Source organism: Benincasa hispida, chromosome 8 (assembly GCF_027475165.1).
Source record: "Benincasa hispida cultivar pf3 chromosome 8, pf3_genome.v1.1, whole genome shotgun sequence".
Taxonomy (NCBI): domain Eukaryota; kingdom Viridiplantae; phylum Streptophyta; class Magnoliopsida; order Cucurbitales; family Cucurbitaceae; genus Benincasa; species Benincasa hispida.
This window is the reverse complement of record NC_143485.1, coordinates 33,958,934-33,973,981: the sequence shown is the minus strand read 5'-3', so window position 1 is coordinate 33,973,981 and position 15,048 is coordinate 33,958,934. Positions and strand designations below refer to the sequence as shown.

The 15,048-nt window shown below is 31.9% G+C and overlaps 1 protein-coding gene across 1 annotated transcript; it reads right to left on the bottom strand.

Annotated features, from left to right (window-relative positions):
- Nucleotides 1-9,565: 9,565 nt before the first annotated feature.
- LOC120082698 (monolignol oxidoreductase AtBBE-like 13) lies at nucleotides 9,566-11,584 on the bottom strand. Its single transcript, XM_039037975.2, has one exon. The coding sequence runs from the start codon at nucleotides 11,486-11,488 to the stop codon at nucleotides 9,896-9,898; it is 1,593 nt and encodes a 530-aa protein (XP_038893903.1). The 5' UTR covers nucleotides 11,489-11,584; the 3' UTR covers nucleotides 9,566-9,895.
- Nucleotides 11,585-15,048: the final 3,464 nt, after the last annotated feature.

Sequence of the window (15,048 nt, the reverse complement as noted above, 5' to 3'; positions counted from 1 at the left end):
ATTAATTGCCACGTCACTCCATACTTAGTGCCTCCAGCATACTAATGATTGAGTTTCTTCATTTGATATTTTTTTTCCTTCCTTCATAATTCCTATAAACAACATGAATTTCTATTTAATAAATATGTAATATAATATTTCTTTTGCTAAACATGCTTATCTAGGGAACCTAAGTTCGGGGGTTTACAAAACCCTAATTATTTACAATATTTTGCTTTCATAGATCCTAAGCAATGGACATAGTCACATGATAGTGGTCATCATTATGGATGACTAACCACGAATGTGACTGAAAGTACAAATGCTGTTCTGAAAGGAGCCAAAAAGCTACCAATCACTGCACTAGCCCAAGCAACATTCTATCGAACTATTGCTTATTTTGCTGCTCGTCGTGTAGAAATAAAGATTGCTCTTGAATCGGGAGAGTGTTTCACGAGGTAAATTATTCACATATTAGTTACCCACGTTTTTATACTAACTGTAGAGATATTCTAAGTAATTGTTGTATTTGTCATAGATATGCGGTAAAGAAAATAAATCGTTGGGAACAATGTGCAACTAAACATCTTGTCAACATATTTGACCATCGAACAGAGTTGTATGATGTCACCACCTCAATCAACCTAATAACACTAAAGGGTGGAACCACACATCGGATAAAATTAAGTGAAAGAACATGCACATGCAATAAGTGGAAGAGTTATGAAATCCCTTAGTCTCATGCTATGGCTGCGTGTAAGACCATTGGGTTAGACTACTTTTACTACATTGAAGATTATTACAAAATTTCCATTTATCTGGCATGTTATTCACCCCAATTCGAGCCCATCTCCAATAAAAAATGTTGGCCTGATCCTAACTTCCCTAATATTTATCTGGACGAATCACGAGTTAGAAAAGTCGGCAGACCGTGTACTTCTCGCATGCAAAATGAGATGGATTAGAGGGAATGTTACAAGACATGTTGCACAATTTTCAGACAAGAAGGGCATAATAGACGGAATTGTGTCAATCGAGCTCGTGATGCGACTTACTTATTTATTTGTACTTGTCCTTATTGATTGTAACTTCTTTTACTTATTTATTTATTGACTCATTCTTGTAACTTTTTTTGTAACTGGTAACAATGAAGGGTATATTCCTTATTAATTGTCATTATATTTATTGATTGTAATCATATTGATGTTTAGTAAATATTTAAGCTAATTTAATATTGTTTTTATGGGATTAGATGGACGAGGATGTTACTACAGGGCCATACAATGACTCGGTTTTGTACTTACAGCATAACCATAGATCCAAAGCTGTTTGGGAAGACGAGCATATTGATGCTATGCATTATCGGTGACGAGAGGCTGTTATTCGAAGGCAAGAGGACCCAGACCCTCGTCTATTAAATTATCTACGAGCTACTGGATTTTACGAAGTCTTCTATATCAAATTTATACAATAGACTGACATCTGATAATGACATTAGTGGAACAATGGCGGCAGGAGACACACATTTTCCACATGTTGCATGGAGAGTGTACGATTACACTTCAAGATGTAGCTATCCAATTTGGACTCACGATTAATGGAAGACCATTGATCGAGTCACTAAATTATGACTGGGAACAACTATGTGCGCTTCTTTTAGGCGTAACCATGAATGACACCATTCTTAAGGGGGGTCGTCTTAGCCTGCCATGGTTAGCTGATCAATTCAACAACTTTGTCTATCTACCAGATAATGCCGATGAAGAGGAACTTCAACGATATGCTCGAGCATATATTCTCACGTTGATTGGAGGATCGCTATTTTCCCGACAAATCCAATAGTAGAGTGTACTTAATGTATCTTCCCCTCTTAGTAGATTTTGATGTTGCCAGGACATACAGTTGGGGGGCTGGATGTCTTGCATGATTATATAGGCAACTATGCAAAGGTGCAGTTATAGATGATAAAGACATTGCAAACTTCCTTCTATTGCTGTAGGTTTGGGCATGGGATCGATTTCCTCTTTTAGTGCCTCGACGACTCCATCGATATGAGAACAACTTAGGTGACAGACCATTTGTAGTACAGTAAGCATATTTACTTCATTATTGTTGTGTTCATTATGAAATACTAATAGCTAAAATTCAACTTGTGATTGTTGTAGATGGAATGATAGCTATTCTGTAATTAGAGCATCGACGCATGTTCTACTACAGTATAGGTATATATTGGATACACATATGCCTAACCAGGTAATATTTTATTCATTAATATATCATATATTGATAATGTTTCAATCTTCTGGTTCATTCATATTTTGACACATATGCATGCAGATTATTTGGGAATCATACAATCATCTCATCCAACTATTGACGTCATATTGTCTCGATGGTAGTGAGATATGGTCATCCAGATGTCCACTCATATGCTTTTTCGTTGTGGAGTGGCATCACCCAGATCGTGTAGTGCGTCAATTTAGGATATTGCAACAAATTCCTCAACCTTGCAATACAGACCCCGACTCCATTCATACGATCTGATGGGCAGGCATGAGCAAGATTGGATTGCATATTTGGCTTCTCAAATTTCAATTTGAAAAAATCGTCAAAGTTTGGTTGTTAATGGACCTCCTATTAACAACAGTGTAGATACTGAGCCTAGATATATTGAATGGTATTCCACTGTGAGCAGGCGATACATACCGAAAGCAGGAACATCCTATCACTTATTGATTCGAGTTTATTGTTTACTAGGATTGTTTGATTTTATTTCTTTATTGCATACCAAAATAAATTTTAAAGACATTAACTTGTTATTCAATTCTTTTTCAGGCCAAGCTTCCAAATTTGACATTATCTGCTAAAAGATCCTTACGTAGACTCACCTCTATATATCGAGTGCGATATTTCGATGGTGATATTCCAATGGAAGAACAAGGTGATCCAGCAAGACATCAGGATATTCCTATTCGACCTAATGTTCGAAATGAATATCTAGCAACCCTACTCGATCATTTTACACCTACTTCCATGATGCCCTCTTCTTCAACATTTGATTTTTTTTCCAACAACCCTCAGTACATTAAGTATGGAAGAAGGACAAATTTCACATGTCCATCTAGATGTCCATGACCAGTACGTGACATACCGACATCATGGTGAGGATATACATTTTACAGAGGAAAGCCAACCATCAAGTGTAAGAGGTCGTGGCGATCGTGGATATTGTGTGACTCAACATGATTGATCTAGGCATAATAGAGGATCTTCTTTTAGACGTTAATACAGAAAATTGTACATATAATTAAATTTATTAATGAAATTCAAATATGAAAATGCACTTGCAGTCTACAATACATAATAAAGAACCTTGAATATTATTTACAATAGTCAAAAGTTTGCATAAGTTTCTAACAACTTTAAACAAAAACAATGATTTGAAATTAAACTAATTGAATACTATTAAAATTAATATTGAGTATATCAAATCAATCATAGAAATTTCTTAATCTCAAACTAACATTATTGTTTATACTGTTATAAATTAGTAATATTACTATTAAAATAAAAAACGAGATTAGTGAGATAGTTAATTTTAGGTAACAATGATTTAGAATTAAATAAATGGAATATTGTTAATCGTAAAAAACATAAGTAATGAAAGGATTGATTTTAGGGTTGTTAAAAGAATAAAAAAATAAAAACAAAAAATATTTTTTTTTACCCAAACTGTATGCGCATCTTGAAGAGACGCATTCTTAAATATTATTATTATTATTTATGAATGCGTCTCTTTAAGAGACACATTCTTAATTTTTTTTTTGTTTTTTTAATAAATGCATCTCTTCAAGAGATGCATTCAAGTCCAGAAAAAATAATAAAATATTCCAGAATGCGTTCAAGAGACGCATTTGGATAAGGACAAAAAATCAACCTCATTTATCTAAATAAGTTGAAAAGTACGCCTTTTACCTAATCAAAATAAAAATTAACCCTACAAATCTAATTAATCCAGAAAAAAGTGATGTGATGGACCAACCCATCACATCAAATTTATTTATTTATTATTATTATTACTACCAAAATGTGTATATATGTGTGTTGTATGGGGTTTAGGTTGCAGATTCCCCCAGCATTAATTTTGATTTCTTAATATCAATGGCAGTCTATCAATGTGGGTTACTGTTCTCTCTCTTTTTATTTTTATTTTTTTATTATTTACTCAAATGTTATTTTAGTTGAGTTCCCTCTAAATTATTATGGCAAATTTGTTTTATTTTCTTATGTGTTATTGTGCATTTTATTTTGTATTGATCTTTATCTATTTTACTTTAAATGTTGTATTTTAACATTTTGTTTGTAAATATTTATTATGGTATCGTTTTACATGTTTATGTTATGCTTTAAATTGTATTATTCCAATCTTCTTAATTGTTGCTTGTTTTTCTCAAAAATTATCTGGCGAATGAATCTAGAAAATTTGGAAGTCTGATTTTCTAAAATTATTGAGTTAGAAATCGATTCCTTGAGAGTCCAAGAACGATCTCCAATTTTTTTAAAATTAAAATCTTAATATGTTATTTTATGTTTACTTAATTTATTATCATATTTTTTAAGTTATGTTTTTACTTATATAATGTTTATATTAAATACTATTTGATTTTTAATCTAAATTTATCTTAGTTTTTAAATCTTTTCTAAAACTTTTTTTAAAGTCATCTAAAATTTTCATTGAAATTAATTCTTTGGGTGTTTTTTGAACCTTTAAAAATTAATATATTATTTCAAAAGGTTTTCTAACAATTTTTTTTTAGGACCGCGCTTTCTCCTACAAAATTCCTACAATGGAATCTAGAAAATTTGGAAGTTTGATTTCCTAGAATTCTTGAAGCGAGAGATCACATCTTTGGGAGTCCGAAATTTGATCCCGAAAAAATGAATTTAATTAATGTTTTAAAAAATTATTTATTAAAAGGCTATTCCTATGTCAAATTTTGAGAAATTGTAATAATTTCTCACATTTTTGAGGTGAGAAATTTTTTCTCAATTCTAATTTTTTCTCAATTTTAAAAATTCTTTATTAAAAGGCTATTCCTATGAAATTTATCAACTTATTTTATAGGATCATTATTTTAAATATTAGAGTAATGAGAGATAAAATAAGATATTAGTTTAATTTTTTTTCCAAATGAATTTCTTTAAAAAATAATTTTCAATTTAGGATTTAATTTTGACCATGGTTTTTAAACGATATTGTGGGTGCTATCACATTCCCCATATATAAATGACTCTGAACTCAACTCTAGTTTTTGACCGACCATTTTTATTTTTTTTTCGGTGTCCAATCACATTGTAAGAAAGGTTGATGGCGATTCATTTTTATTTTATTTTAAAATTAACCATTTTCGAGGACGTCAGCCGTTCCAAGTTGTCTCAGGCATGTGGTCCACATCAAACACTCTTCAAGATAATCGTTAATATTGTCGCACAAATATTTGTGTAGGTACGCGCGATGTTCTTGCTCCCCCATTTCTTCTTTCAATTATCGACAAGGTCATCTCCTCCCTTTCTTTCTTTCTTCTCATCCTCTCTATTCCTAACTGTAAAACCCGAACCCTAATTACTTTAAGTAAGAGTAGGTAATATGATGTCTTCTAATGAGTTAAATGAAGTCATGTTTTAGGAGGGATAGAGGATAGAAGCAAGAAGAAATAAACTTTTGTGTAGCTAAGTGTAAACCCCAAATTCTAAGTTTCCTAAACAAGCATGTTTAGCCAAAGGAATGATATATTAAATATCTAATAAGTGAAAATCCATGTTATTTATAGGTGTTGTTGAGAAAGAAAAAGAAAAACATGTTAAATAAGGAAACTCACTTATTAGTTTGGCACGTGGCGGTTAATCCTTGAATTCGGGAGGCGGCAGGAAGATTGAAAGGGAAAAGAGAACTTCGAAAGCTTGGTTTCATCAATCTACATGAGCAAATTTAGTGAAATCAACGCTGTTTGAAAGCTAGAAGAATTTAGTTTTCGAGGTTGTTTTGCCGGAGAAAGATTGTAGAAGAAGAAGAACAAAAAGTGAGGAATTCGCAGAAGAGGCAGAATCGCAATTAATCAGGGCCCGAGGTGAAGATTAGAAGTTCTAGGCCAAACTATAGGGAATTTTTGGCTAAAATTTTAAGATAAGAAATAACTCAATTCTAAACATATTTGTAGAAGGAAGTTTCTTCAAAAGAGGGCTGGATTTTGAGTTATGAATTTTTGAAGTTGTAACAGAGAAGCTGTGCATAAGTAGACAACTACTTGGGAAGAACAAGCAAACAGCTCATATGGAGGATGAGGATCTCGCTAATGAAGGAAATCTCGCTGATTTTGTGCTGAGGATCTCGCTCTAGAGGGAAATCTCCCTAGAAATTGGGCTGAGTATCGTTGGTAAGGTTAGTATCGCTAGGATGAAAGTTTACCAGGAAAAGCTTGATCTCGCTCATGAGGATCTCGCTGATCTCGCTCATGAGGAGGATATCACTAGTAAAGCTATCTTTGATGATGAAAGTTCCATTAGTAAATAAACTATTTGAGGTATTTTGCTAAGAATTCTAGGTAGTTAACTGGGAATTATGCCCTTTCAGGCCAAGAAGAGTTAGGAGAGGCGTATAACCCGTTAAGAGGTCAATGAGCTGTGAGTGACTATGTGATGATTTAGTGTTTTAATGATTTAAAAACCATGATTTCTTTGAAGTTATTTCTCATGCTAAGTGTTTATATGAAATGCCAAGCAACCTGTGTTAAAGCTATTTCTCATGCTAAGTAAAGCATGTTTTCCATGGAAATTGACACGATTTAAATATGTTATTTTGTCCATATACTTTCATCATGTTTTAGTAACTCTGTTTTCATGATGAACTAGTATGATGATTTGAGCACTAAGCCTTAGTGTTCAACTAAATGTTTGTGACTAGTAATATGACGGATACTGAAAGACAATGAGAAAGTATCCTAGGTAAGTAACTAAGGTATGATGATACTGATGTACTATGCTTTAAATACCTAAGGTTGTCAAAGTACATATGTTGGTATTTCTAAATATAATGAAAAGGGATACTGAAGGTAGGGAGGGTATTCTAAAGAGTTTCTATGCTATATTTGAAAACTATTCTTTTAATGCTCTTCGAGAACTTGATAGCTTAAGTGAGTCGGATACTGAAGGTAAGGAAGGTATCTGAATAAATGTACCTAAGGTGTTGACGGTACATAGAAAACACCACGTGTACGTTGGTAATACGACGTCGAGGGATTGAGCAAAAGGGTTCTCCCCAATTAAAGTTGATGTCGAGAGATTGAGCAAAAGAGTTCTCCCTGACTAAGGTTGACGTTGAGGGATTGGGCAAAAGGGTTCTCCCCGACTAAGGTTGATGTTGAGGGATTGAACAAAAGGGTTCTCCTCGACTAAAGTTGACGTTGAGGGTTAGATCTAGTAGTTCACTCTCAACTAAGGATAAAGAGAGGTCGAAGTATGGATCTCCTAAGCTATATACCAGCAAAGGGAGGCCGAAGTATGGGTCTCTTGGCCGGTAATAGATGTTGGGAGCTAGAGTGGTGTATGCTTGTTCTCAACTAAGGAATAATGACGTTTAATGGTGGTTTTAAAGGTTTTGTGTACACGTTTGCTTGGTGTATTTTAGTTCCAGAATTATGTTTTCGAGCTTTCAGTTTAAGCATGATATTTATATTTTTATTAAGTCACTCGCTGGACTTCTAGCTCACGTTTTCAAATGCTTTTCTTTTCAGGTAGCGGTTAGATTCCTCAAGGTTGATCCTGTTGTTGTTTGCCACTGAAAAGCCCGGCTTATTCAGAAGAACTTAGGTTGATGGCTTGTACATGTACACATGTTTTGAAAGGACTAGGGCTTTGTTTGGAATGTTTGGCCATTTGTGAATATTTTGTTCATAGATGTTATGTCATGGCTGTATGCATGTGTTTATGAATCTTCGTAGAACCTTAAGGGAGGCTTGCTGTATGCGTATACTACTAATGTGTTAAACAAGTTGGTATTCAAGATTAGAAGTTTTTGGTGGTGGGTACTGGCAGTAGGGTTAGTAACTACCACAGTCATATCCTCATCCAGATTAAAAGGGTAATCTGGGAGGGGATTTGACACTAACTATCTTTGTTTCCCATCACCTCTCTCTCTATATATATTCTCGACAATGCAACGGCAGGATTAAGGCTCCGTTTGAGATTGGGTTTGAAATCTATTATAGAAAAATCTTAACTACCTTCCTTGTTTGATAAATTGAAGTATTTAATAATCTATTAGAATCACTTCTCAATGTTAACTATTGTGTAAATGTTAATATATACTACCTTTTAGATTTGACTTTCTTAATCTGCTAACTTCTTTACTTTTTAAATAAATATATTTTAATAATACTACTTCAAATTAATATAATTTGTTAGGTCTATTTTCAAATTCTAATTTATTCATTTTTTTGTAACAATCATTTTTTTAAAAAGAAATGATCAAATAATTTGTATTAAATATAATTAGTTAAAATTTAAATCACATACAATTTTAAATAAATTATAAATTAATTATCTATGTAAAAATAATTGAAACAATAAGTCTAGTTTGATTCATATAACTAAATTACATCCATTTAGTATTAATTTACTAAATACGGTATCTAATTTTTTTTATTTAAAATTAAAATTTATCAAACACTTTGATTCTTCTAAAAGCACAATTACCAGTAATTATTTTAAATGCTATAACAATCACAAATGAAATCTAAGGCTAAGAAGGTGGGAGAAATCACTAATTGTAAATGAATATTCGAATATCTTTATTTTTACTATTATAGCGGTTGAGCAACATTCATCACTATTTGACGCTATTGTTTTCCCATGGTAGAGTGGGATTGGACAAGTAAATCCCATTGTCCATCTCCACAACACTTATCATTATCAACGTAAAAAATGAGAAAAAAGAACGAGAGGAGGGAGCGAGAGCGATAAGAAAAAGAGGGAGCAGAAAAAAAGTAAACGAAAGACGTTTGTTGATGCTAGCAAAGAGAGTTCAATTTAGTGTAGTGTGTAGGTGAAAGAGACTTGGTCCAATGAGCACAAATAGGACTCATTGATGTATGAGAGTTAAGATTTGATGACTCATTCATCTTTAAATGAGAGAGGTTGTTAGGTGTAGAGCCAAATAACTCTAAAGTAAGTCCAAAATTATCACTGGACACCAGCATATATCAGCATATTAAAGTGATATACTTATGAATTTGACTCTGCAACATACATTCAATGTTGGGACCATGTCACATTGATGCCATGTCTTGATGTAGTATAAATTGAGATGAATTTATGTAGATTTTGATGTAATTGTTTCTCATCACCCCTTGTTTTGCTATTAATTTAAAGAGTTGCATCCCACATTGCTTTCTTCTGGACTAAAAACAAATTCTAAAATCCCTCGCTCTATAATAGAAAGGTAAGGAGAAATGTTAGATTGTCTTGAATTTGTTTGTTGGCGCTTCGAACAACCAAGTACAGAGAGCTAACACACCGTTAGAGAATCACGTTTAGTTCTTTAATTACCAATTTTATTAAGAAAAAGAAATTTGAAAATCTTTTACATTTTTTTATATTCTTTAATTACTAATTTCATAACAAGAGAAAAAAAGACGAACACAGTAAGTCAAATCACACACTTACTCTCACCCTAAGTTTGACATGAAAATAAAAGTGAAAAACCATTGTTCAATCTCCTAGGGAAGTGAATACTCAACCTCACATCACTTCTACATTATTAGACAGCTCTGATACCATTAAAAAGGAAGCTAATTGCAATAACTGGAGGCTTATTGTTGATGGAAAATTAGTTAATGGTTATAACTTCTATTGGATTTTTTTAGCTTGCCAAAGGAGGAATGCTCTGTTCATGCCTGAAAAAGTTACCAGGATCAACTTTTGTCTTTACCTTCACAAGCCTATTGAAGTTGTCCTTGAAATATTTATTGCCCCATTCACTGGCCTGAGCCAAGCTTGTATTGCCCTTCTTGTTCATGCCCAAATCAAGATCTCTGTAGTTTACATATGCAGCTCTTGGAGACTTGGAAACATATGGAGCCATGTAATTGTAAAGTTCTCTAATCCACTCCATGTGTTTTTCTTCATCTTTATGTCCATCCTGCCATGAGTTTACATACTGAATTTTGAACAAGTTTCCTTTTCTATGTGGGAATGGGATTTCATTCTCTGAGATCTTGCTCATCATTCCTCCATAAGGGTTCCAGATCATTAGTGGGTGGTCTTCTTGCAGCAACCTTTTCCATAGACCTTCCAGTCCAGTTTCTGGGATTGGGACTTGAACAAAGTCTGATTTAGCTTTGAAGTAGTTCCTGAATTGTGGCTTTCCTTGTAGAAGAACTTCAGGAGGTGTTTTAGGTGCTTCTCCAGCTATATAAAGAACTGATTTTATCCAGCTGGTTTCAATACAATCTTTTGGTGTCAAACCCAATTCAGGGAAGCTTTTTCCCATAATTTGTAGGAGTCTGTTGGAATCTCCAAGAAAGAGAGCATTGTAAGCAGTAGTAATAGTTCTTTCTTTTGTGGCTTTATCATTGGTTACTTGTATTAGGACTCTAATGAACAAGTCTTCATCCAATTTGTCAGCAACTTGCTGCCATTTGTACAGGATTTGAGTGGCACCTTGCTCTAATGTCTTTGGAACAGTGAAAACTGTCACCGTTTCTGGAACAGGAACCAACTGCAATTTCCACCATAGAATAATCCCAAAGCTGCCTCCAGCACCTCCTCTAATGGCCCAAAAATAGTCCTCTCCCATCCCCGATCTATCGAGGATTCTACCGTTAACATCAACGATTCGAGCGTCGATGACATTATCAGCACCAAGGCCATATTTTCTCATCATGGAGCCGTATGCACCGCCTGTTATGTGGCCACCAATACCTAAGCTAGTGCAAAGGCCAGCAGGGAAGCCATGGACATTGCTTTTCTCTGAGATTCTATAGTAAACTTCACCAACCGTTGCACCAGCCTGAACCCATGCAGTGTTATCTTGGATATTCACTTCGACTGACCGGAGTTTCGCTAGGTCTACAACGATGAAAGGAGTTTCGATTTCAGAAGCATAAGAAAGACCCTCGTAGTCGTGGCCACCGCTACGCACTCGGAGATGTATTCGGAGCTTCTTCGAGCAAATTACAGCTGCTTGGACATGAGTGTCATACAATGGAGTGAAGATGAATTCAGGCTTTGGAACTGAAGGATCCAAGTATCTGAGGTTTTGTGCAGTTGCCTGAAGGAGAGGGAAGAATGAAGCATTGTTTTGAGCACAAACAGAGAAGGGAGGGACAGATTGTTGAGAACTAACAGACACACATTGTAGAAAACTTTGCTCCAATGAAGCTGAGCTTGAAAGTGAAAGTGAGAGAAGAAAGGCAAGTAATAGAATGAAAATGGAAGAGCCTGAATGAAACATAGTTTTTGCTAATTTCTTTTTGATGAAATTGTGAAGTATGGGGCTAGGATTTGAGATGATGGTTTAAGAACTAGAGGTATATATATATATATGTATATAGCTATTATGGGTGAGAATATATTTTGGTTTGTTAATATGTATCTGAGCTAAGGCAAACGTCATGCAAACTTAAGCATAAGTTTGTCATAAATGAATCTCATTTTGCCAAAGTGATGATATGTAGTTGAGTGATAACTGATGTTTGTTATTATTATTATTATTATTTTTTTTTTTTAGATCGAAAGTTCAAATTTACATATCCTCACTTGTTGTGATTAAAAAGGGATTCAATTTAAATTAGAAATTTCATTTCTACCGACTTTTAGATTTGTGTCTATCTAAAAGTTCTATGAATCTTTTTAAAACTAGAAATTCAATCTTTGAATTAATTATAATTTCACATCTAATAAATTTAATGGGATCCATAAGCTTTTGATTTTGAGTTTGACAAGTCTCCGAGCTTTCATTTTTGTGTTAAATAGGTATTTGAAGTATTTGGAATTTTCTAAACTTTTCGAAACAATCAACCACAACATTAAAAGTTTAATGTTTTTTTACGCCAAGTTTAATGTTTTGTTGGACACAAAACTTAGTTGTTAATTTAAAAAAAAATGTTAAAATATGTTAAGGACCCTAATAGATATAAAAGTAAAAATTCACATCTATTTACCATTGTTTAAGTTAAGTATTGACTTATTAAATTAAATTAAAAGTTTAAAGTCATAGTAGATACAAACATGAACGTTTAGAGACTAAATTTATAGTTTAATTAACCTTTTAATTATATGAGATTATTTTCTTACTCTCCCTCTCTAGCCTTGCTCATATGTCTCTTGTTTTGTATGCAGTATGTATCATACTTTGAAATGAATGGATTCCTTTATCCTTGTCATTTTTTAGTCGAGAAAAGTAGGAGGAGAGAGATTGTGATTTTTCATAGAAAGAAAGAAAAAAATAAAATAAAAGTTAGAGAGAGAGAAGCTCTGTCTAAATCTGTTTATTCACATCCAAATGTCATATCTTTCAACCAATATTCTCTTAATTTTTTTAATTACTGTTTTCTCTAGTTTAAAATATTCCCTTGTCTGTTTATTCATGTACAACTGTAACATCTTTGACTTATTTTATTTTATTTTATTATTTATTTTTCTATCAACACGTAGAGTAAGATCGAAAGTTCATTCTAGTTGAACTATCTGCAGGTTGCCAATATGAGCGTAGCTCGACATAATACTTATATTATCTATCTCAAGGTCAGAGATTCAATTCCCACACCTCACACTTTAGTTACAATACCTTTTAAAAAAAAAAAAAAAACTATGCATAGGTTATCTTTGACCGGTCTCTTTAATTTGGTAAGTCAGTTTATTCGCATACAACCAAAACTTATTGTGAACAAATATCCTATTTATTTATTTTAGTAAAGTTTCAACTATAAATGAACGTAAAAATTTGAACCTTGGACTCCTTATATATAGTGATGTCTTAATTAGTCGAGCCATGTTGAAGTTGAAATTGAGTATAAAGTTCTTTTTTGGTTAATTATTGTGTTTCTTTTCAGTTAAATGTGATAAAGTTCTTACCGACTAAATTGAAAATTTGAATGATGTTTTACGCATTTATGATTGATTAAAGATCAAATATCATTTGGGGAAAAAATATAATGCATTTTTAATTAGCAGATCACATCAGTCTTAGTTAGAATGATGATTATGATTATGGAAATATAATCCTAATTTGATATAAAATTCGAAATGATATACTAGAGCAAATTTATTGAAGAATAAGTAAATAATAGTGAATCGCTCAATGTTGATTTTAAGTTCAAAGAAGATATATAAAATATTTAAAACATACTATTTTAAAAATTTAAGTGTGATATTCCAATTACATTTATGTTTAAGAAAGGCATAGTAATTTGCAATTATTTGTATGGGAGTTGAAGAAAATGGAAGAAATGTAGGGAGAATATCACACAATTAATATAAGGCAAGTTTTATTTTTCTTTACATCTTAATATTATTCATATTATTATAATTTAGTTCATTTATAAATATTATTTTCTCTTCAAACATATTTCAATATTTATTTGCTTCCTAAAATAACTTATTTACAAATAGTTGCATAGTAAAATTTCAATGGATCACATTTGTTTATATAATTCCAACCCAAACTTTTGAATTTACTATTTCAATCTAACAGTACACAAATGGTTGGAAGTTGGAACTTTATATTTATTGTTATTGCTCATTTGGACTGCCATTGCATTTAGTACTTAAAAAAGACTGACAATTCTACTCAAGAAAGATGTGAAAAAAAAGCATACAATTTGCTTTACCATTTCTCTTTAAATTCCACCTTCTCTTTTTGTTTTAAAAAAATAAAATAAAAAATAGACATGGATAGACACTGATGCGTCTATCATTGATAATTCGAAAAATTTACTATATCTTGTAAATATTTTCAACAGTTTTACCATTTGAAATTATTTCCTAAAATAAAAAGTAAAAATGTAAAAAAATAAATAAATAAATAAATAACCCCCATAATTTAAGGGTGTGAGTGTGGGTTGTTGACCCAACCTTCATCTTAACTCACACACACTCTCTTAGCACCAAATTTGGGTGATGGTGATGTAATTTTGTATAACCTACTTTTAGATGTATAATTAAACAGAATAAAATTATAAAAAATGTAAGGTTTATTTAGATATGTTTGATAATCATTTAATTTTTTTTTTTTAAAAATTAAAACTACAAATATTATTTTTACCTATGGGTTTCTTTGTTTTATAATTTATTTTACTTACATTTTAGGAGTGTTTTTAACATCAAGTTCTAAAAAAACTTAAAAGATGAAAATAAAAACTATGATTAAGAAATTGAACATAATTTACGAGAATGACAAATCAAAAAGTTATCTTTAATAATCACGTGAGTTTTGAAATTTGTACTTTATTTTCTTACACTACCATGATTTGAACTTTGTGAAGGAAATATATGAATTCTAAGTAAAATCTAAAAAACAAAACAAGTTCTTTTAAAAACCATATTTTTTTAGACTTCCCTTCGATAACCATTTAGTTTATTGGTTTTTAGTTTTTGAAAATTAATTAAGCTCACAAACACCCATTCCACATCTATCTTTAACTTATGTTTTTAAAAATCAAGTCAAAATTTGAAAACTAAAAAAAGTAGTTTTTAAAAGTTTATTTTTGTTTTTAGATTTTAGTTAAGAATTCAATTCTTATACTTAAGAAAGATGCAAACTATAGTAAAAAAAAAAAAAAAAAAGAAAAAAGAAAAGAGAGAATATAGATTTAATTTTCAAAAACCAAAAATAAAAAATAGAGTAGTAACCAAACTAAAATTTTCAACAAGTCCTAACTTAGACACCCCCAAACATTGATAGGGTTGTTTATATACTTAGAGATTTAAAACAAGACTCAATCTAAGTGAACCATCAATATTGGATTGAGGTTTGAACACAAGATCTCTCCTACTATAATTGTAGGTTAATAA